The sequence below is a fragment of the Plectrocnemia conspersa genome, unplaced genomic scaffold (genome assembly GCF_051122295.1).
Source record: "Plectrocnemia conspersa isolate PC_06_02 unplaced genomic scaffold, ASM5112229v1 ptg000011l, whole genome shotgun sequence".
Taxonomy (NCBI): domain Eukaryota; kingdom Metazoa; phylum Arthropoda; class Insecta; order Trichoptera; family Polycentropodidae; genus Plectrocnemia; species Plectrocnemia conspersa.
The window spans coordinates 21,494,571-21,517,987 of record NW_028277175.1 but is presented as its reverse complement, the minus strand read 5'-3'; the positions used below and the strand labels follow the sequence as shown (position 1 = coordinate 21,517,987).

At 34.1% G+C, this 23,417-nt stretch overlaps 3 protein-coding genes and 1 long non-coding RNA gene across 14 annotated transcripts; 2 read left to right on the top strand and 2 right to left on the bottom strand.

Annotated features, from left to right (window-relative positions):
- The first annotated feature begins 413 nt into the window (after positions 1-413).
- On the top strand, positions 414-7,119 carry LOC148229926 (sphingomyelin phosphodiesterase-like). Of its 5 annotated transcripts, XM_088197833.1 has the most exons (10): positions 414-507; positions 574-719; positions 782-943; positions 3,825-3,983; positions 4,307-4,693; positions 4,761-4,933; positions 5,004-5,198; positions 6,171-6,341; positions 6,423-6,600; positions 6,693-7,119. In XM_088197833.1, exons 1-10 carry the CDS (start codon positions 432-434, stop codon positions 7,041-7,043), a joined length of 1,998 nt encoding a protein of 665 aa, XP_088053959.1. In that variant the 5' UTR covers positions 414-431; the 3' UTR covers positions 7,044-7,119. The 5 variants fall into 5 exon arrangements, with proteins under 5 accessions (XP_088053959.1, XP_088053961.1, XP_088053963.1 ...); XM_088197835.1 differs by lacking the exons at positions 414-507; positions 574-719; positions 782-943 and adding an exon at positions 1,534-1,639; XM_088197837.1 differs by lacking the exons at positions 414-507; positions 574-719; positions 782-943 and adding an exon at positions 1,536-1,581.
- Positions 7,061-15,268, bottom strand: Uqcc1 (Ubiquinol-cytochrome c reductase complex assembly factor 1). Of its 2 annotated transcripts, none has more exons than XM_088197838.1 (5): positions 14,908-15,268; positions 7,877-8,071; positions 7,573-7,812; positions 7,271-7,465; positions 7,061-7,210 (listed from the first exon to the last, which is right to left on the bottom strand). In XM_088197838.1, exons 1-5 carry the CDS (start codon positions 14,926-14,928, stop codon positions 7,127-7,129), a joined length of 735 nt encoding a protein of 244 aa, XP_088053964.1. In that variant the 5' UTR covers positions 14,929-15,268; the 3' UTR covers positions 7,061-7,126. The 2 variants fall into 2 exon arrangements, with proteins under 2 accessions (XP_088053964.1, XP_088053966.1); XM_088197840.1 differs by having other exon boundaries at positions 14,683-14,928.
- On the bottom strand, positions 10,813-14,666 carry LOC148229925 (uncharacterized). The gene is made up of 2 exons (XR_015811409.1): positions 13,467-14,666; positions 10,813-12,421 (listed from the first exon to the last, which is right to left on the bottom strand). It is a non-coding gene; the product is annotated as an uncharacterized LOC148229925 (long non-coding RNA).
- Positions 10,813-23,214, top strand: LOC148229923 (uncharacterized). 6 transcript variants are annotated; one of them, XM_088197829.1, is made up of 10 exons: positions 10,813-11,065; positions 17,223-17,464; positions 17,530-17,691; positions 17,763-18,050; positions 19,424-19,598; positions 19,673-19,820; positions 19,887-20,040; positions 20,121-21,354; positions 21,433-21,717; positions 21,789-23,214. In XM_088197829.1, exons 2-10 carry the CDS (start codon positions 17,279-17,281, stop codon positions 22,313-22,315), a joined length of 3,159 nt encoding a protein of 1,052 aa, XP_088053955.1. In that variant the 5' UTR covers positions 10,813-11,065; positions 17,223-17,278; the 3' UTR covers positions 22,316-23,214. The 6 variants fall into 6 exon arrangements, with proteins under 6 accessions (XP_088053955.1, XP_088053957.1, XP_088053953.1 ...); XM_088197830.1 differs by lacking the exon at positions 10,813-11,065 and adding an exon at positions 15,000-15,050; XM_088197831.1 differs by lacking the exon at positions 21,433-21,717 and having other exon boundaries at positions 20,121-20,538.
- The last annotated feature ends 203 nt before the right edge of the window (positions 23,215-23,417 follow it).

The window sequence follows — 23,417 nt, the reverse complement described above, 5'->3', positions numbered from 1 at the left end:
ATATATCAGAAGTTATTAATTTATTTACTATTACATGAATATTTTTCTTAGTTTAATTATTTCAGTAATGCATATATTGTAATATTACATAAATTATTATGAAATATGGTTATAATATAATTTAACACCACCAGCAGAAGTAGTTGATTTGTTGTCGGAAAACGCATTCATGCATGTTAATTTTACCATTGCAATACGCTAACGCAAGAAACGTACCCCATTTTCGATTACATAAATTTCAATAAAAATTAACTTCATGATAAGGAAAGAAGGCACATATACGTGCTCTCAATTAATAATGTATGAATTTAACCTCCCACCTAAGCGCCTCAATCGAGATAAAGAAAAAACTATGAAGAGTTAGATATCTGATGATTATAAAAGCGATCAAGGCAGCTCGAAGCTTTTCAGTTCGATACACAACACACAGAATGAAGCGCTTGGCTATTTTGCTTCTCGTTCTAATATGTTTGCAAAATGTAGTGACAAGGAGAGTGCGGACGGAGGGTAAATAAATTATAATTAGATACAACATCATAGAATAAGATTTTATTGTCTATTTTTACATTATAGAGGATATAACCGATCAGATGATTAGATATGCAAAAAAATCCCAAAGCAACAGTGATGTAGCTGAATACAAACAAATATTAGCATTTCTTACATTCTCCAGTTACATATATAGAGCTGCATTTTCAAGTTACAGCGAACCTCGTGCCGTAAATAAAATAAATAAATAGACCTTTTTAAGTGTAATATTATATCAATGTTTAATTTTCAGTCTCTAATGTGCCTAACTTGTCGATCAGCAGTCCGAATGGTCATAGCGATGTACAAGTCTGGTTCTCCAATAGAAGATATAAAGGATTATTTGACGAAATTGTGTATATCGTTGAATATTCAAACTCCATCGGTGTGTAAAGGATTGATCGAGTCTAACGCGGTAAGTCAAGTCAATTTTTAATAATTTTTTTGAAAAACTTATTTAATATTAATTTATATAAACTTTAAATATAAATTAGCTTACTTCCCTTATTGGCGAGAATCACATAAGTTAACTCTGTTCCTACAAATCTGATACACATATTTTGAAAATCTCAAAACTTCAAAATATCAAATATGTAAATATACGCGCTCATTTACTGTTCAAGCGTCCATTTTCTGTTCAAACCCAAACCTAACCTAAACGAATATAATGGTATAATTGTTAATTTGTTTAGGTTATTCTTAGGTTTAGACATTTCATATATTAATTTCGTAAACACGAGAATGCTGCGATCTCTCTGTAGGCGCACATGCGCGCACATACACATCACGCAGTAGAGTATAAAACCGGTGGTTTTTGAGCGTTGTACCGTGCTAATTAACAAGTACCTATTTTTTCTCTGGAATATTTTTACCGAAGTTACGATTTTTTATTATTTAAAAGTTGCAATTTTGAAACAAGATGGGAGATTAGACTGACTAACGAACTTAACCGAGATGTATATATAAGGTCAACATTTCAGAAAAGATTTAGAATCAAGTTTCAATGAAAGTAGGGTGACACATCACCTGTTAAGGCCAAAATGTTCCGAACGTGTGCGTAACAATACAGTTTGACAGCAAATTAAATGGTCAAAATTTAAATCAACTTTGGGTCAGAATAATAGTCAATCTTTCAAAGAATTTTATAAATAGCCTGGTCATAATTTTATTATTCAGGGTCAGATATATATGGGTATGATAAATATCAAATGGTTGAATTAAAATATAGGACGATCATGTGAATTAAAAAAATATTATAACTTTTATAAATATAAATGGGAAATAAATTATTTATTAGAGAAATATCTTATAAAATATCTTACTCGCGCCAACACTGTTGGACAGATTAGGTGCGAGCGAGCGTTTGTCAGATCATTGAATACTTCATAAATAACTCCCAACGAATATATTTAATTGTATGTAGGACGCGAAGGTATTCAGAAAGATGAACGAAGTGGGAATAACGACAGGACGGTGGCGAAGAGCACGCTTGGCTTGTTGTATCGACACCTGACAACGTTACGAGCCCAACCAAAGAAGTTGGCTCTAAGACCCTTTGATAATGATTGTGACAATGAACTGCGAATGGTCGATCAGTTGTATAATATAAACATTTAGCGTTAAAGCAATAATAATACTATTTTCAACTGAAAAAATGATTCTGAACATCTGTCAAAATAATTCTTACCATTTAATATGAATTCTGACCATCTGATATTTATTAGGCCGCTTATATTCTGACCTTTTGATATAAATTCTGACCCATGTAATAAAAAGTCTGACCACAACCGCATTAAAATTCTAAACCGAAAAATAGGAGCCATATATTTTCATTGATATTGATCAATACAATTATTTTATACATTTTCACAAACCTAGATAGTAAAATAATATTTCTACTAGTAAAAATATAATTTCACTGAAAAATTCACATTCACTAACATACATACATACTATGACAAAAATGTTTTCATTTTAATTATTATTTCATTGCTATTTTTAAATATTTTTTTCATTTTCAAATGCCCGCCATTTTAAAAAAATATTTAGGGTCAGAATGGCTAACTTAGTCGAGATCAATTTTTCAGAAAAGTTTAAGAGAAATTTTATTAAAACTATGGCAGTTATAGTGAACCTTGATTTTTGTGATCACGATTCGTGTTCACAAAAATCGTTATTTCCAATATAAAATATTAATTTAAATTTTATTTTATATTTTAGAACATTTTTACCACTTTACTTTTTACTTAAGTATTTTTAATGGCCACCATTTTAAAACAAGATGACGGAGCAAAGATATTTACAACGTCACTTTTTCAGATAGTTTTAATGGTAATCCAATTAAAACTACGGCAGTTATTGTGGATATAAAAATACATAGACATTAGACAAGTATTTATTTATATTTTGATATCATTTATTTTATAGAATATTATAGCTTTCTTACTTTTTTCTAGGAATATTCACAAAGTTCATGAGACTCTTTACTATAGTATTTCTATAAAAATAAACCGTTATTTTGAAATGTACCTAATATTTCTGTAACATTATTGGTTTAATAAATATATTACAAGCCCCACTATTTTGCTGGACATATATTTTTCTACGCCCCATAAAATGATGATGGATTTTTTTGGTAGCCCTATAACTGTAACTAATTCTAAATAATACGACGGCATGTAGATAACACAATAAATCTTTTATGATTAGAACGCGTATAATACTAACAATCTTTAACACTAAATTTATATATATTTTTTTAATTCCTAATTCCTCTTATTAATCGAAAATGATTAAAAATGTAATTATCAATTATGTGTTTAATGCAAAGTTAATGTGTTTAGTTATAAGAAGCAAGCAAGTAAAATTTAGCCATTAAATCGTTTTTTACAACAAGAAAAATATGTGAGCATAGGAAAGTTCATTAAGAATAAACGGAAAATCGGCAATAAAAAGTAAAGTAGTATTATATATATTTACAATCAACGATCTATACTCGTGCATGCCCAGGACCAAGAAGTAATGGAAATAAACCTGTGATCGATTCAATGATCATCAGTATTATATTTACATACATAGATCAGAAAGCGTTACTTTAGAAATAGTATACAAATATATCATTTCTCTGTGTCAGTGTCAATGAGAAAAAAATGCTTTTTCCTTAAATTTAAAGAAATAAATACTCTTTAGTTGCAAAATTTGATACGCCAGAGATTAATGATGTTTTATTATAGCAATATAAATAGCACAGTAATGATGTCAGTCATTTTAATTAAAATTATTTTTTTCCTATATAGCCTATATTCGTATATATCATGGAAAATCAACCATTGTTTAATCAAAAAGCATTTTGCGGACTCTTACTTCAATCGAACAGCAAAACAGCATGTCCATATTCGGATGAACGATATGAATGGACCATTGACATTCCAAGAAAAGCAGAAATAGCAGCAAAAGTATGTACTTTTAAAAATAATATTGTACTAATAAGAGTAATACTGACCAATCTTCATACTTTAAAATGCGAAAATGCCAATGTAAGTTATGTAATACATAATTACATAACTTTCACATATAAATACTTGTGCAGAATTCATATTAATGAATTTCGCCTTGATAAGATGAAATCAATTTTGAAACAATAACCTCCATTGGAATTCTATAATCATATACAATTGTCACAATCTTGATCTTGAAATTAATCTTAAAATAGTTTCTTTTAATATAAAAACAAACAAAGGTCAATGATAATGCTTATTCTTGTCATATCTTTTAACAGGATTTTCCAGTTAATGCCGATAGCAACGAATCTTTCAAAATCGCGCATTTAACGGACATCCATTATGATCCGATTTACGAACCCGGTGGTTTGGCAGCGTGTAACGATCCGACGTGTTGTCGTAAAGGTCAAACTGAAAGAGCTTCACGTCATTGGAAATCTTTAGAAGATGACAGCGAAGAAGAACAGAAAGTTCATTTGGATGAGGACGGAAACATGTTCATAGATTTAGATCAAGGGAGAAGTAAAAAATCGACACAGAGAACTCCGAGGGAGAAAAAAAACGAAACGAAAGATGAACCGGCTGGTTATTGGGGCGACTATAGACATTGCGATTTACCGTGGTGGTCATTCGTTAACGGAGTCGAAAGAGTTGCCGAACATAAGGTATATTTATATTTCAGTTTATGTATAAACATATCAGATAACTTATTAAAATAATTTAATACAATAGGACGTAGATATGATATATTACACCGGAGACACAATCGATCACGGAGTATGGGATACATCAAAACCTTTAATAACAGATAGTTTGAATGAAACGCTCAATAAATTCAAAGAAGTCTTTGGAAATAGACCCGTATTTCCCGGAATCGGTAATCATGAATCTCAACCACTGAATCAGTATGTAATGCGTGATATTGTTATCATATTTCTAATTTAACTATTAATTCAATTATTTAAAATATAACAGATATGCTCCACCATCTGTGACGGATCCTGAAGTATCTACTAGTTGGCTATATGAACTATTATTTGACAAATGGAGTTTTTGGCTACCGAGTGAGACTAAACAAACAATCTTAACTGGCGGTTACTATACAACTTTAGCTAAGCCCGGCTTGAGGGTCATAGTTCTCAATAGTAATGTTTGCTATAAATACAATTGGTATGTTAATTTAAAAAATCACTATAATAAGTTGTAGGAAAATTAAATGTTCTGTATAAATATAGCTATAAATTTTTTTTTTATAAAATTATACTTTTTGATCTTAGTGATGTAGATACATTTTTATTAGCACATACATATGTATTTTTATGTTTGTGCGGACAAGTATGTGATGATCGAAGGATTAGCTATAAGCATTTCTAACCGCCATTCGGTGCCTATATACACACAAAAAATTCTATTGCATTGACAAAAACAGCAAATGAAATGACAAGTTGATAGATTAACGAATCTCCAACCTGATCCAACTGTAACGTCCACACAACACAAAAATGTTCCAATAATAAAACAGAAGGATAATAACAAATCCAAATACATCCTTAAATCTTTGTATTTGGTCGTAAATAACATAGCCTCTACCAGGATAACTAAGCGTATAAAAATACATACACTGCGCATAGATCTATACATCCATTCGGAAATCGCTTCTGTCAACACCTCATCATGAACTTCCATCTGATATCCTCGACTTGGGACACAAAAGAGTTCATCAGAACTCTTACCAAGTGAAGCTATGCCGACCATGACATAGATGGAGAAGACTGAGAAAGCAGCCGCTTCCCTCTTCATGTCACACTGGTCCTTCTAAGACGTCTGGAATCCAGAGTTAGACCCGATCTTTGTAGACAACTAGGTTCTTCAGACGCAGACAAAGCTAGGACTCTCAAAATAGTTGCACAATAATAAATCTTCAATAAAAATAAATACTCTGACACTAAAGTCAGAACAGTTCTAATACAACAACATGTACATAATTTTTTTTTTCCAAAATTCTATAATATTTTTCCATTTTCTATTAGTGTAACTTTTGTGTAACTTCTACTGTTAAAAAATAATTCTCCTACCACTTGCTGACAGAGGTATCTTGGGAAGATAATGCATACATTTAATAATATAGCTATTTATTTCAAGGTGGATTCATCTTGATCCAAACGATCCTAGCGGACAATTAAAATGGTTGACAAGCACTTTACTTAATGCTGAAAAAGCTGGCGAAAGAGTACATATTTTATCACATATTCCACCTGGAGTGGAAGATCAGTACTACACATGTGCTAGGGAATACGTTAAAATTATTCGGAGGTTAGATTATTTTTACTCATAAAAGTAATAAGTGTAAAGTTTTATTTATATATATATGAATATATTTAATTGTTATTACAGATTTTCTAATATAATAGTTGCTGAATTAAATGGACATACACATAATGACGAGTTTAAAATATATTACAATAGTAATATGCAAAATCCGCTACTGGTAGCTTGGAACAGTGGCAGTTTAACTCCATTTTCATTCGTTAATCCAAATTATAGGATATTTAAAGTCGATGGAAAAACATTTGTAAGTAAAAGTATTATTTTTTTAAAAAGCTTATAAATATCTTGATTTATTATATAATAGTAGATATATACTAATATCTGTGCTTATTACAGGATTTACTCGACTTTGATACATACATTTACAACTTGACGGAAGCAAATCTTACGCCCGATAAACAACCGAGATGGTTTAAATCTTACTCATTTAAGGAGCACTACGGCGTTAAATCATTAGCCGCCTCAGATATAGACAATTTGGTCCATAGAATGATCACGACTGATAAGAAACTATTGACGCATGACTACCACATATTCAGAGGGAAATCTTCCGATTCTTATGTAAACCAAGAATGTGATAATGATTGCATTAAAGAAAATATATGTTACATGGTCGACATGGACCTGTATGATACAAGTAAATGCGATTATCTTTGGAGAAAGTTCAACGAGACAAATCCTCACTAGTACAAGAAAAGTCTCTATTATAATTCTTAAATTATTTATTAACACCTAACGACTAAATAAATACTTCAAACAGTAATCGTTCTTTATAATTTATCATTTAAAAGCATCCATTTTATTTTAGGTTTAGCGTGAAAATCTGTTGTAGGCATTTCTTCTAGGACCTGGATCTGAAATATTAAAATGTATATTACTCATAAAACTATTTCTTTTTCGTTGCATGTACATACCTGATTTCTTATATGTCGTATTATTACTTCTAATAACTCGGGATCGGTCATTTGTGAACCGAAAATTCTACGCCATATCGCTCCTGCGAGAAATATGTCTCCATTTAGTAAACCTTCATCGTATCCTAAAATTGCAGCGTTAAACTGATCCGATAACATATACATATAATTTGTCCTCTTCTTACTGTCGCCAACCTATAATCATAAAATCATAATTTAATACAAAGATGCTATAAAGATGTATTCGTTTATATAAGAAACTTTAATTCACATTGAAGATTAATTAGTATGGCATAAATTACCTTAAGCTTTTTCACCCTAACTTCTGAATCGAACCACAATGTTTCTATGATAAAATCTCTCAGCCATTGACCTTCTTTGGCTTGGTTCATGGATCGAACGAGCAGCATCCACACGTGCAACTCTGTGACCACAAACCATGAATTGAACGAATCGATCAGATTCAACTTTTTAAACCAATCTTCGTAGTTTACTGTGTCGACTATTCCTTCATACAACACCTGTCCATTCATTTTTAATCTCTAAAAAGTGGTAACGTATCACAAAGAGTTCAAAATATACATAATTTTTTTTTTTAATTCTGACCCCTTTCAGCAAACTCTTTTTGAAAACCCTCTCAACGCCTCTTCTGAGTAATCCATACTGCTCAACTGGTTTCGTCGGTGATAGTAAGCTTCTAAATGAATTGGTGGTATGCAGTTTTTTAAAATCACATATCACCTTTGGATGGATGGAACATGCTGCATAGTTGATTTTTGAACTGATCGCCAGCCGCAAACCCTGAAAATATAAAAACAGATTAAAGAATATGAGTCATATATATGTATAGCACGAACGTGAAAATTTATCTGGGAATGTGTTATAAAGAAGAACATAATTGACCTATTAAATGAGAGGAACGTTTTAAAATAAATAAAATGAAGCTAAAACCTATTTTATATGTAGGCGAGAGAATGCAGATTATATAATCCTGAATGTAGTCACTGTATTAACTGATGAGTCATATAAAATTCTCATTACTGATGACAACATTGTTAACAGTATGAACTACTTTAACTTATCAATTTTTAATATTGCTTTAGGAAGCATTAATTAATACTATACATTCTTATAATTAAGGGTTTATTAGAGGCGAGTATTTTAGTACTACAATTAAAAAATTAATTTTATTCATTGGTACATATTGAATATGTCTCGCTTTCTGTAATATATATTCTTTCTGTTTATAATCATTATTAATAAATAACCTCATTGAATAAGATAATTTTGAATAATAATATATTAACAATAAATCATTTTATACTTGAACTAAAATTTAAGCTTTTTGGATAAGCAGCATTGCTCAATCACAAACGCAACGGAGAATTGTATTATGAAACATACTAATTTCCAATTACTGGTAAAAAAATAGGTATCGGTTAGAACTTTTAGGTTAATTTTAACATTTAATGTTTGCTTTCTAGACTATAAATAAAAAACTATAATAATTACATTACTCTGGTTGTTCTATGAATGTATTACTAGCAACACAATGCTTTATATTTTGTCTTGTGAGTGGGCAATAAATAATATTTTCGTCTTAGTGATACACTCTGAGATTAACGAAAGAATTATTGTTAAATAATTTGATGAACCAATTAGGTCCATAAAAAGAATTACATTTAGGAGCATTAATATGCTGCATTTGTACGACCTAATATTAAAAAAATGAAACAACACTCTTACTGCCATTAAAATCAGCCAGAATAAAAAAATACTATTAAACTCAATATGCACATCAAGCACTCTATATTTACAAAGATATTGTTTATATGTATTATTAACTTTTATTGAATTTTGTTATAGATTTTGACTCAGCTAAGATTTTAACATACATAATTCGAATATAAATCACATTTACAGCAAAAAACCCTAAATAAATACAGTTATCTTCAAAAAAATCAAGAAATATTTTGACATTTATGATTAACATTTGAACAGCAATTAACATAATCGCTTTGTATTTAAAGCATATTTAGAATAATCTTGGATTAGCAGACATGAGTTTTTTTAAAAAGTTATAAGTTAAGCGTCGAGCACTTAAGTCAAATTATTGACATATTGTAGTGCATAATTCGAATGCGAATCACATTTGTCTTGATCTCCTCATATTGTTTGTGCTTAATATACCGACATTGATAATCATAGGTCAGCAAAAAACTATAAAATACCATTATCTTCAATTTAATCAAGAAATATTTTGATATTTATGACTTAATTCTAATTTGAACATCAATGAAGATAGTCTCATAGTATTTTATGTAATAAAAGTAGATTTGGAATAATCTTCGGAGACAAAAAAGTGAATATGTTTAAAAAGATTTTACTCTGATCAATAATTATATGTGAAAGTCAAAAGTGGTTTGCTCGAGAACCTTAGTAAGTTTTTGACATATTGTATTACATAATAGAATTTGAACCATATTGCACATGGTCTCCTTGTATTTTATGCGCTAATAAGCCGACTTTGATAATCGTGGGTAAGTAAAAAGCGTTAATATGCCATTAACTCCAATTTGATCATGAAATATTTTGACGTTTATAATTGAAAGCAAACTTGAACAGCAATGGACATGGTATTTTATGTACAAAAGCAGAATTTAGATACTCTTGATATACAAAAAGGTAGAAAATGTTTAAAAAGTCATCAGCTTTGATCTATAATTATATGTGAAAGTCAAAAGTGGTTGCTCGAGAACCCAATGCATGTTTTGGCATATTGTATTACATAATTAGAATTTGAACAACATTGGACATGGAATGCGCTAATAAACCGACTTTGATAATCGTGGGTCAGCAAAAAATGCTAAAATGTCATCAACTTCACTCTGATCGATAATTATTTGAGAAATATTTTGACGTTTATGACTCGATCCGAATTTATCCAATAATGAACATAGTCTCTTTGTACATAATGCAATGAAATCAGAATTGGGATAATCCTTGATCACATTGTATGAATGCTAACAATCTGACTTTGATAGGTGAGCAAAAGAACGCTAAAACGTCATCAACTCTGATCGAGAAGTCAGAGAAGTGGTTATGCCTGACTTTGATAATCGTAGATCAGTAAAAAGCACTAAATATGTCATCAGCTTTGTGCTTTGGAGTTGTCTGTTGAAGTCGGAATTTTGTGCTTAAATTATCAAAGTTCAACGTCAGTTTAAAATTATGTCATCAGGAGTACTGATGCAGTGCAGTGCAGAGAAAGTAATGGATCCTTGAATGTAATTTTTAGTGGTATTTGCATTTCAACTTTAGCGCTTGTCAGTGCTTCTCAATCTGAAAGGCGGAACAGAATGACTCAATTCCAATTTTAGACAATCGTTCTCGTTGATGTTCTGCAGTGATTCAAACGATTTTTGGTATTCTTTCTAGTAATGAGATTCGCTACGTTTTTATAATGTAGCTGTAACGACCCTTTCGACAAAAGTAGTCATTGAGCGCTACTTGTGTACATTGGTCGCGATCGGCGGCGCGGCGTAGTCGAACGACAGCGCTTGTACCCTAAGGTCGACGACCACTGCGCTCTCCCGACGACGCTAAATCTCGGAAGACGACAATTCCGACAAATATCCAAGAATCGATCGTTTCGCAACGCAACTGTGGCGAAAACTGGCCATCGCTCGTCGCTATCGATTTCGACAAAATACGCAAATTACATACTGCACCGTAGACGTACATTCGACTGCCATGTGACGAATCGGTCTCTGCGCCCCAAGTTTGAGACTAGAGGTATGCAACTTCAATTTCAGTTTTGAGGTTAAGGACTTTTGCATCGAGTTGGAAGACGAGAAAACCGCTCTCGCGTTTACGCACAGTTTCATACATCGGGTAGGATTCTATATCGCAATTCAAATATTTTTCAAAAAGTAAAACCAAAAGAATGTGTGTGTGTGCGTGTGTGTGTCATTGAAAAATGTTATGTTGAAGTATGCGTCATAATTTGCACGAAATTTAAATCAGTAACCCTCGAGTGTATTAGTGAACATGTTTTATTATCAACTTTGTTAATGATTTCTTTTTCCAACATAACCTTGAAAAACTAACATTTAATTTAAAATCAGTACATTTTGTTCGACACAATTTATTATATTATATGTTGGCTTGTAACATATATTTGTTCAGTTTTATTTAGAAATTAAGAAATCAGTTGTATATATTTCATTGTGATTGATAAGCTGAAGGATCAAATGCTTTTGACAGGATGTAAATTTACACCATCAAAAAAGTTCTCCAAAGCTTTAAACAATTACTAGTCTGAAGGTACAAGATCACAGTTGAGTTGTGACAATTTTTGACGGACCTCAATGTAAAGGTGAAACACAATGTCGATTATCAGTTTGGTCAATTGTGAGCAGTACTTATTGGAATCGATAGTATGATTTGATGGCAGTAACGTGACCTTCTTTGCACACATTACAATCTGTATTGCTCAATTTGTGCAGCACCCAAGTATCAAACTTTTGGCCAACAAGCCTTTTTTTAATTAAATACGTTCCAGATAGAAGCTGGTCACTTTTATTTAGACTATAGTCAAGGTCGATACAATCCTATAATTGTACTTTTTAAATAAATCACAAACCATGTTGTAATTTCATAGATATTATGAACGAACTCCCGCTGAGAAAGAACCACAGCAACCATTTTCTTTCTCAGCGTTTCTTTGGTTTCATTCATATTTAATGAAAATCTAAAGTTTACCATTTGCAGTACTACAAGTCAAGTCCAAAATGCAAACTAAGCCAACTCAAGCGGAAGAAGTACGGAGAGACGTCGCATCTCGCATATTGTTCCATGTTTGTCTACACTTGGATATTACACTATGTTTTGAAAATATTACTTATAATATGATATATTAGTCAAAGGGTATTCAAACCGAATTTTGGTTAATAGGAGGGCGCAAAAACAATTATCACTTTTCAGAAGTCAAAAATTCACGTCAAAAGCAATAAAATCGTGTTGGCGCCGTTGCAGTGGGAACGCTCGATAACAAGCGTTCCCACTGCAACGCAAGGGATAATCGTTTTTTGCGCTCTCCTATTGGTCAAAATTCGGTTTAGATATGCTTCATTCATTGTTATAAAAAGCCTTAACACATTGTTGTCGGGTGATTTCGCGCATTGTTTCAAGCCTGGCGCGGGCCATTTTTTAACAGCCGCGGAATTTTTCGGAAACGAAGAATTTCCGCGTTTTTTTTCGGAAACTCGCCATAACTTTTATACTATACAATATAAAATTATGAAATTTTAAACATAGACTTACCATAAACAGTACTATCAAATGAAGAAGAAACATGGAGGTTGACAGTTTTATATTCACTGGAAACTTGCGTTTATTTTGCACATAAAAGTACTATAAAAATGTATGTAATAAAAAATCGAATTAAACACTAAATAAAACTAAAATATGGCACAATCTGTTTTTATGAATAGTTTTTCAACGTATGATATCTCTAAAAACACGTACCTCTGTGTAGAGGTATGTCAAAAGATACATAGCTACACTTTTGGCCCAATTATCAATAATCAGATAAATTATCCACACAAAATTCATCGTCAGATTTATTTTTATCGGGTGAAAACATTTCGGAGTGTAAAACTATTTTTTAGACAACCGAACGACCGAACATTTACGCGTAACTGTAATGATGTCTTTTTTTTTTATAACAAGTCACAGATGTCGCAATGACTGTTGCTTGTTATCTACCCCAGGTCAAGTTTCATTGGAATTTGTTTTGTTTTCTCACTCCCAACCATCCCTTCTTTTACATCAGGTAGAAAGTAATTCCTCGAAGTATCTTGAATAGAATTGAACATAATAGAAGATATTTGGGATAACAGGAATTGTTTATAGTTCGTTATTTAATTTTTTGTACGGAATAAAAATTCAATATCAAAATTAGTACAATACATTTGGTGGAAATGTAATAAATGCGACGACGAATAAAATAATGTCTTTACTAAATATCAAAGCAGTGACATCTAGCTGCTGACAACAAAAAAAAATGCAGTTCAAATTACACGGATAAACACGTGAGCCGACTTCTAGCAACAGACTACAAAAAACGGATTTTTACGGGTCCCGCAATCCAGCAGCAGTTCCGCAAAAACGGAAAAATCCGTGTCCCGACAACAATGTGTTAATATGAACGCTAAATAAGCTAAGGGTTTCCACTGTGATGGCACGATTTTATTGCTTTTGACATGGATTCTGAACAGGGACGTTATTGGAGAACTTCTATATTTTCCAACCAATTTTGATAAAGTCGCTTTTTTTTGTAATAAATCGGGCTTCAACATCTAATAAAAAAAGGACAAACATTTTTCTTTGAGAAATTCACACTACAATCAAATTTTTTTCTTAAATTTTGCTATAAATGATTGAAAATCGTCGATAAATTCATAAATAGTGCCTAAACTGATAATTTAATATAATATGTTATTTGTAAAAGGGAAAAATAATCAAATGTGAATCAACTTTGCTTTTTAGACAAGTTATACAACACAACAAATATGATCCGACTTTTCATCAATACAAACAACTTTAATTGGTTTTCCATGCCTCATATATTCCGACTTGAGAGATTCCATGATTTCAAATGAGATTTAAGTCAAATTACGATTCTAAATATAACTTAACACCGGCATGATTCTCAAGTATTGTTAGATAAAATATATATAGCGAAGAAAGGACGTCAATATCATACGTTTTTATATATATATGATTTAATCGTTATTTGTATTTATTTTTGAGTATATTTTGGTATGCAAAAAGCAGGTATTGCACAAAACCTTTTAGTTCATTCACACAATAATATTCCATTACAGCTTTATAATTTTACAAAAAATACTTGATTCTGTTTGGAAAGCATGTATATTTTTACATCCATTTGTTAAGGACTAAGGAAAATTATGTAGATAATTCTATTAAATTATAAACACGGATAATTTTGGGGTTCCATACGAAGTTCAGTAACATCTGTATTTTTTTAAATATGAGCCACTTGGCAAAGAACATTTTATGTCAAAGAAGCAGAAACTTACTTTAAGACTAAGACAATTATGACCCGAGTATTTTTTACAATTAGATGATACAACGGACATTGGTAAACTTTCAGTTTTATAGGTTTTTGTTCGATATTAATACAAATTAAAAATGTCGCTATAACAAGTACCAGTAGTCACTTTTATGTTGTATACAGATATTCACTCATTTAAATAAATCATTTATTAATGAAGTCAACTGTGATGCATGAAAAACTGTACGTCATATTGTTTTAAATAATAGAATAATTTGTTCATTGGTTTATTTTGAAAGAACAGTAAAAGAAAAATTATGAAAAAAATAACCTCCCGTTTAAGTCAATGCTCAAAGTCGGTCGAAAGTAAATTAAAAAATATATTTTTAATTTAAATTTTGAACCCTTAAATATTATTGGTTAATCAAATGTCACTGGTGAACCGGCGCGATCGATCCGATCCGATTTCTTTGTCTGTATTCGATGAAACGCAACGTTCGACTCGCAGCGAATAGATCTCATCTCGAGGGGGCGAAGCCCCCGTCTCGGCGCTCACCTGTCTCGCGGTCGCTAGCATGTCTGCGGGATGAGGAGGCGCGCGAGGTAGGGGGAGGGGCGGCCCTAGACTTTCTCGCGGCTAGCGCCTCTAGCGGCAGAGAGCCGAACGAAAGCAGGCGAGCCGCCGACGGCCGCTGCGAGGTGAGAATGAAATACCGAGCCCCCGGACCGGCGGAGCCCCTTTTAATTGCGAGGTCCACTTTTTAGTGACTCTTTCGAACATTTTTCGAGGTGCCCCGATCTTTGGGGACGAAGCGCCAGCCGGGAGAGACGAACCGGAGGCGACGCCCCCCGCGAACCCTTCTCCCCTCTCGCCCGGTCGAGCACGTCCTCGCGAAACGACTCGCAGGTACGCGCCCGCGCCCGCGCGCCACCGGCATGTTCGAGCATTGCGACCGCGATCTGTCGATGGCGTGCGCCCCGTCGCCCCCACTGTCTCGACTGAAAATCCTGAAAAGCCTGCTCGTTTACATAACGTACGACCAGAGAGAAGAGAGATCTGTTCTTTTACTAATTATTGCATCTGTCGTTTTCGAAAATAAAACACAACTTATCAATTTTGTTTTATAATTGGACCGTTTTAGATAAACAATCTCTTTACGCTTTTCTATATACTCTAAAAGTGTTATTGTTACACATGTGAACTTATAAAACTTGTTTTTGAGTGAATTATCATCTATTGTCAATTCTATCAGTGAAATTCCACTAACTAATTGAACGGAGAATGAAAGAGTGTCCATAATAAAGAAGCAATTCGTCAGAGTCGCTTGACAGATTTACCACTGGCCAAATTGCATGCATGTGCAATAACGTGATTTTGATCAACTAAAAAATTCAGATTCTTCTAAAAAATTTCGATTCACGATGCCATTGTGATTCATGACTTTTTCAAGGTATGGCAAAATATGTCAATAAATATGTATTTATAATGAAAATAATATTTAATAATAATTGATGATCATTCTTTTTTATCACAAAAACACTTTTTATATTTCAATTGTAATATGACGGGCGTTAGCCCGATGCGTTAGAACGGAGTAAATCAGTACCAACGAGGCAAATCAATCAATACCTAGTATTAAAACACCATACTCAAATCAAAAGTCTGGAAATCGGTGACGTCAATTTTTATTATAATAAATAATTTCTTAAAAATTATATAATGTAAATACATATAATATTTTCACTATATAATGACGCTAACGTGGAAGGTGAGTTGTACGGAAAGCAGCCGTTGGCAAGGCCACAGCACACATGTTTTATCATCGTCATAATAGTGTTAGGTTAAATAGGTTGTAAAACTACATAATAGTGTTAGGTTAAATAGGTTGTAAAACTAAATAAAAAAAAATATTACCCAAAAACTTCAGTTGTAGACAAGCATTCTTCATAAAGATAATCCCCCACTCCAGCTGAGTATGTCAGAAAGATGTTCAAGAAGCTTGGAAGCCTTTGAAGATACTGCTCTAAACATTAGGGATGTTGAGTCAAAAATAGAACAGGTATATACATAAAAGGATGCGGATTAAAAAGAACCGTGGAGCAAAATCACTTGATTTAACTTTTTGCGGTTAAATTTAATTGTCTCATGACATTCCTTGTGAAGAAAATCATTTCCACTGTATAAATATACATTTTTTTTTGTTTTCTTAACAAATATTTTCCAATTTAAAAGTATAGCTCTTCAACGCTACTATCTAGTTCATTGTTATATAAAAAGGGTGAAACCTTAGTTTGCTCAATTTTTTTTTGTTACGTGTCGTTTCTTACACTAATCATTTTGGTACAACTCGGAATAGAGCTTGGCCTCACATTATATTACCGTCAAGTTGCTAATAAAATGAAAAATTTAAGACTAGCGCTTGACTAGAAAAAAAAGCTTTTGATTTAAGTACATCTGTAATTGAATAAATCAAAGCGCAGAAGGACAGCGTATAATAAAAAAACTTAGCAGCTAATTTCCAAACATAGGCACATAAGTTATCAATTATTCACTCTTCAAAATAACTATTTCCACCTACTCTATTAAATTACTCGATGAATTTATTACTCCAAACAAATTCTTTGTAAAAATGACCAACATCTCTATCAATTGCTTATCATGCTTATGAACTTCGTTCTGTATCGTACTGTAATCATTTTACTCCGCTATGTTTGAGTTTGTGTTCAATTTGTATCGTCAAGGTCAATTAGTGATATTCAGTGTTGACTTTATGTCGTAGCTGTTTCGCAGTTATTTTTCTTATTTAGTTTTGACAAAATTTATACAACAATGACCATTATGAACTAACGATCTTCTCATCTTGATTTTAGGCGTATGAAGATCGCTCGGAACACACCCATGGATCACGCGTAACATCGATCTAAGCATGACTAGTAACAGAACGAATATGAAATTTCAAAAAGGAAAGGTAAGATCGACGGCGGGAGCGTCTCCGGCGCGCTCCGAAGAAAACTCCAACATGCCGGATCTCTCCATCATCAGAAAGTCGATTGTGACCAGCGTGACGGGCTTCGCTCAGGCGTGCAACGTCTACCACACGGGAACGCCTGAGGTAATATTATCAAAAATTGCTACAATAAAAAAACAATATTCTTAAATTGTAAAATTTAATCTTAGCTAAAGCAGTTGCTGACGATGGAGTGCGATATCATCTACGAATGCAGAGTTTGCAGAAATCTATTCAGAAGCTTAGCAAACTTCATTTCTCACAAGAGGGTATATTGTTGTGAAAAGTTTAATTCTTCTCTCCATCCTCATTTTAGTAATAATAATTATATGGTAAGCTGGTGTTTTTAATGTGCACATGTAGATATTTTATATATATATTTATAATTCCTGATCACTTACAGAAAGACGACGTGGGCGTCATAATGAAGAACGAAGAAGATTATCAAGAGTTTGTTAGGAATAAAGCTACGATTGTAAATAAGCAAAAGGTGGATTGTATGAAAAAGAGTCAGAAGGATCTCACGTCGGTGATAGAAAAACTGATGCACAAATCGGAAAATGGCGATAAATCCGAATCGGAACTTACGATTAATCGTGTAAAGATCCAAAGCATTCCAGAGTCGAACACCGCCGTTTATCAAAGTGTCATATCTAGCAATCGATTGTCGCATGATTCGATCAGAGAACAGGTACGGGAGAAACATGGATACTTGTTGGTAGTTGGCATGGCGCCTCGCTCAAATTTAACAGCTGCGAAACGTTCATTTGCTGTTCAAACCCAAACCTAACCTAATCAAATATAATACTGGAATAATAGTTAATTTTTTGAGGTTAGGTGAAGGTTTGAACAGTGGTTTTTGCGCTGTGCTTTCTAACATACTGAAACATGAAACAATATCTTGAAACAAAATATTCTGAGAATTTTTCGAAAAATCAATTATGAGAAATATTCGAATTGTGGAGATTTAATTTCAAGATTGGCTCAATAAAATGAACCATAATTAATAAAACAAGAAAAATATTCTTCGTTTACTTTTCTAGACTGCTTAACTTTTTTTTTGTTGAATAATAATAGAATTTTGACAATGAGAGAAGCATTCATTTCTCATGTCAATTCCTGTCACATTAAGCAACTGACGTTGCATCTTATTCATCGTCAAGATTAATCGAAGCCCTCTTGAAGCAAAAATGTAAATTACTAGCTATCATTGTAATTCTGGGAATAAACACATTCTCGTCTTTAACGTTGCTTCTGTTACATTTTTTAACTGTGTTACATTGAACAGTTTTGATGGATCAGTAATCAAAACTATCAAATTTATTGCTTATTTTGTGCTGTGGTAATCCATACAGAAATTATTTTTTCAGTTGGAGTAAAACCAACATGACACAACTGGCAACATCTCTTGAATCAAGATTTTTCATCAATTGGCTAAAGTATTGCTCGTTTTTAGAGCCAAGTTATGTTGAACTATAAATTAAACAAACAGCAAAAGCTATATTATATTTTATACTTCCTGAAATAGGCAGAAAAATACTGCTGGTGTAAAATCATTACAATATGATGGTTGTCAATGTTGATTCAATGTGAAATAGACAATTAAACTGCTCAAAAAAGAGTATGCATTCCAAATCTTCATAAAATATATTAATTCATCTACTTATTGATGTTTAACTTATATATATCTTCATTTTGAATATACATAGTTTGGCGATCTTTCTCTGCAGCTAAATCTACATTTTGAGATAGCATTTTTGTATATACGTTCTCGTGCCCATTTTTGAAACGTTTAAATCACTCAAACATAATCATGTGAATTGTGTTATCGCCCAACAGTTTCTCTTAATTTATCCTAATTTACTGTTTTACTATTAGGTTAATTTTAAGTGACTAGTGCTGTAATGTCAATCTAGAAATTAAATTGCTCAAGTTTTGCCAAGATGACATTATTTAATAACTATCATTTCTAATCTTTACTTCTTGACCTCGTTTCATATGTAACAAATTTGAATAAACCTCAACTAGCGATTAATATATAAATGTTCATTTAATTTATTACAGGTTGCTGAATTAGATAGAATGATTTCTTCAAACGAAGGCATTCTCGGATTAGACGGTAAATTGCTCACGTGTCATAGTTCTACGAAACCAGAAACGTTCTATAGTAGCGTTACAAATAATAGCAACGGCACAAGCGACAGTAAAAATTCCAACGATGAATTATTTTGTAAAACTTGTAATTATACTTCTTAATTTTATTGAAACGTACCTCACTGAAAATTACATGTAATAAGTGTCGATACTTTTTAGGTAAAATTAGTTTTTCAACTTTAAAAACCAAAAAGTTTCACATAAAGCACAAACACACAAACAATCGACTAGTCTATCCGTGTACCGATTGCGCAGATACCTTTTCAAATTCCTGGAGCGTATTCAGACACTTATTTAAAGTTCACAGGTATGTGCATGTTTTTATGTTTTCGTTCTTGCCATGATATATCTTTAACGTAGTGTCTTGTTGCAGAAAAAGTGCAACGCACATTCGCAAACTGCGTGAAACTATACAAAAAAAGGCTTATATGTTAGACACCTCGACGATCAATCCCGAAAAGGTAAAAACTGTCGCCGCTACTACAGAGCCTTTATCCGAGCAGCAAAGAATGGATCAAGAAAATCAGGTTTCATTTTAGGACGATCGTGATCGACGTTGATATATTATTTAATCTATAAGTATTCGTATTGATTACGTTCCTTTCAGGCTTGGATCGATAACTTGGAAGGCGACGGAGACATTCCTCGATGCGGCGGTTGCGGAAAACGATTCGAGAGACGAGCCGCGTTGTGCTCTCACCGTCAAACATGTCAGCTCCGAAAGTCTGCTCAAAATAAGATAAACTCCAATTCGCAAAAAAGGTTCGCCGGTAAGACGACGTTCAACCATAAAGATATCGACGACTACCCGGAACCCGTCGTGAAACTAGCCAAGATCGACAAACTCGCCGAGAAGCTCATCGGTGAGAGACCGATCGAGAAAAAAATCGAAATCAAAATCAGAAAAGATTACAACAAATCGAATCCGGCCAGTGTGAGAACGAACTCTCCGCTAGTAGTCGACGAGGACGCAACGCCGGAGACCATGGATCAAGACGACTTGACAAACTCGGACGGTAAACTAGGTGAGAACGATTACGATGTTATTTCTACTATCGATATATGTAACGAATATAATCAAGACGATTCGAACTTTACGCTAACTGTGAAAGACTGTGATGATGCAATTGTCGATTTCGAGAAAAATTCTTCCGATAATAGCAACGACGACATGACTTACGCGGACGAAGGCGATTTAAACTTTGAAGACATACAGAGGATCTCGCGAATAGATCGATCGCCGAATAAAGCTTGCGGTCAAATCGACGACAGTTCTCTGTCAAAAGACGATTATTCGATGGCGTCGAACAATTACGAACTCTTAGTTGGCAATAACTGCGACTTAGATATGATCGACGAGAAGAAAAAATCCACAGATAACAGCTTCGAAGACGACGATCGAACGGATGCGAAGTATCATTGCGCTTATTGCAAGTCGACGTTTTCGGTTAAGCAAAAATTAGAAAGGCACATATCTAGGCATCTCATTTGGATCAAGTTTGAGTGTAAACTGTGCGGGGTGAAAAGCTGCAACGTAGCTCAGTATCAGAGGCATATGAAAACGCAGCATCAAATGCTCCAACCGACGCGACTGATGAAAATGGCATCGAAGATGAATCCCGGTAACGTTGAAGCGGAACGCGATAGCGAAATATTCGCAGACACGATGGACAATGATTTTTTAGACGAGGGCTTTGATCGTCTCAAAGACGACGCCCCCGTCGAATCGGTAAACGCGAAGCGCTGCAAACCGAAAAACACATATAGACCAATCAAAAGAAAAAAACACTTCATAAAGAGAGGACAGAAGGCGATTCGGAAAAAATCAACACTCTTATCAGGTGTGTATCGTAATCTAAGACTACTCGACGAGTCTTGAGTTTTTCCAAATCATTAAACTCTACCTTTTTCTTTTACAGACGCTCTCAGAATGACTAAAACAGATTCCTCCTCGATAACCGAATTCGAACCTCGCCTCGAAGAAAAAGCAGAAGTCATATCGTCGATCGACTGGGAAGACGTCGAGTCGAGAGTCGACCCGGACGCTTCGGAAGCCGAAAAGCTGAATAAAAGCAAATATAAAAAGTCACATCGACACGTTGCGTCATCAGAGTCTTGTACAGTTAGGCGACCGGTTCGCAATCGCATTAAAAACTTCGACAAAGATTTCGAGTACGACTGCTCGTATCTTCCAAAGGCAAAATGTGAACACAAAGAAAGTTCTTTAACAGTATTAACACAGAAACCCCATTTGAAACGAAAACAATTTTTGCAGACCGAGTTTATAGAAGAGGACATAATAAAATCTTCACAAGAAACGGACCGATTGGTTCCAAAATCGGAACCCCTGCCGCCGAAGATGCACCTGGGAACCTTACAGAGGATGTCCGCGAAAGCCGCGTCGCAGGGAAAGGCTCAGATGAAGACGAAGCAGTCGACGATAACGCGGAGGAACACCCCGCCGTTCGCGAGACCCGCTTACCGTCCGAGCCCTCCGATCGAGAGGGAGACGTCGAAGAGCGCTTCCCCGTCGTCGTCGACGCCTGGAACGGAGAAGGCGACAGCTCCTCTTGCGAAGGCGATACGAATGAAAGTCCTACTTCAGCCCTCCCTTCTATCGAAGCCATACGACAAATTATATTCGGAGAGCACTCGTCCGAAGGTTGGTACGCCTCGGAAGTCCTCTGCCCTGAGCCCGAAGCAGTACCCGGCCGCAGTTCCGAAGACAAAGAGACGCTTGAACCAAACGTCGATTCGCAAGAAAAAGACGTCGCCGCAGAAATTGCCAATAAAATTGTTTGACCCTCAAGCTTTAACCGCGTACAGTTCGGCCGAAATAACCATGTTGACCAAGTCGCAATGTAAACATCTCGACAAGGAGACAGACACGTCCGGCACTTCCCTGTCCATTCTGCCGACTAACAGTAACTCGTCGTTCGTCAACATATCGCTCCAACAGCTCAAAAGCTTGCAGAAAGAGAGCGGCGCTCACTCGATGAGCCCCGCAAAGAGTTCGGTCGTCAAAAACATATCGGTGTTGAAAAATCTGGAAGAGAACAACGAAATTAAAATATCCAAAGTGTCCCATTGCGGAAGGAGAGACGAAGACGACAGCGTGAGATCGAACAAAGAGATTATCCACAAATCGATGGCGAAAGCTTTTAAAAAATCTCTGTATAAGAAGTACAAAAAGTTCAATTTGATCAACACGGATTTGCTACCTTTCAGAAATAAAAATATAGAAATCGTACCGACGGCCGGTCGGTCTTCGCAGTCCGCGAACGTATACGACGAAGAAGACCCTTCGTGTAACGCCGTCACCATCAGTCGAGTCGAAAGTTGCACTTCCGGTCTGAACTTCTCGAACCTTTCGCACTGCGAACCCGTTAACATCGCATCGGTTGAGTCCGACGGAGCATTGTAACAGCATCGCCTGCTACCGAAAATCTTGTCACGTAGATTTTTAATTCGCCCGAGCGTTTCGATCGCTCGGCGAACTTCCCTGATCTCCGAGAGTAATTAAGATCAGTATACTACTATTACAGTTACTTTAGTTAGGTACGGTTTTAATTTTTATCGAGTGATAAACGATTATTGTACATTATGTTATATCGCTATATAACGAGTTATTTTGTAAATAGTTATTAATAAACTTTTCGTACTAAATAAGGTTTACAAATAAATCTTTCATTATGATAAGCTTCGATTCGTTTTATTGCGACCGTAACCCTTATAACCTTTGGTTCTTCATATTAATGATTTTGTTGGCTTTTTAACCTATATGTGTTACCGAATTAGTACGTAGTCTCTTAGCGAAAAGTTACATAATACGCGTGGGATGAGAAGTCATCATATTATCTGTGTGTTTGAATTAGTTTGGTAATAAAAAACATAATAACAAGTA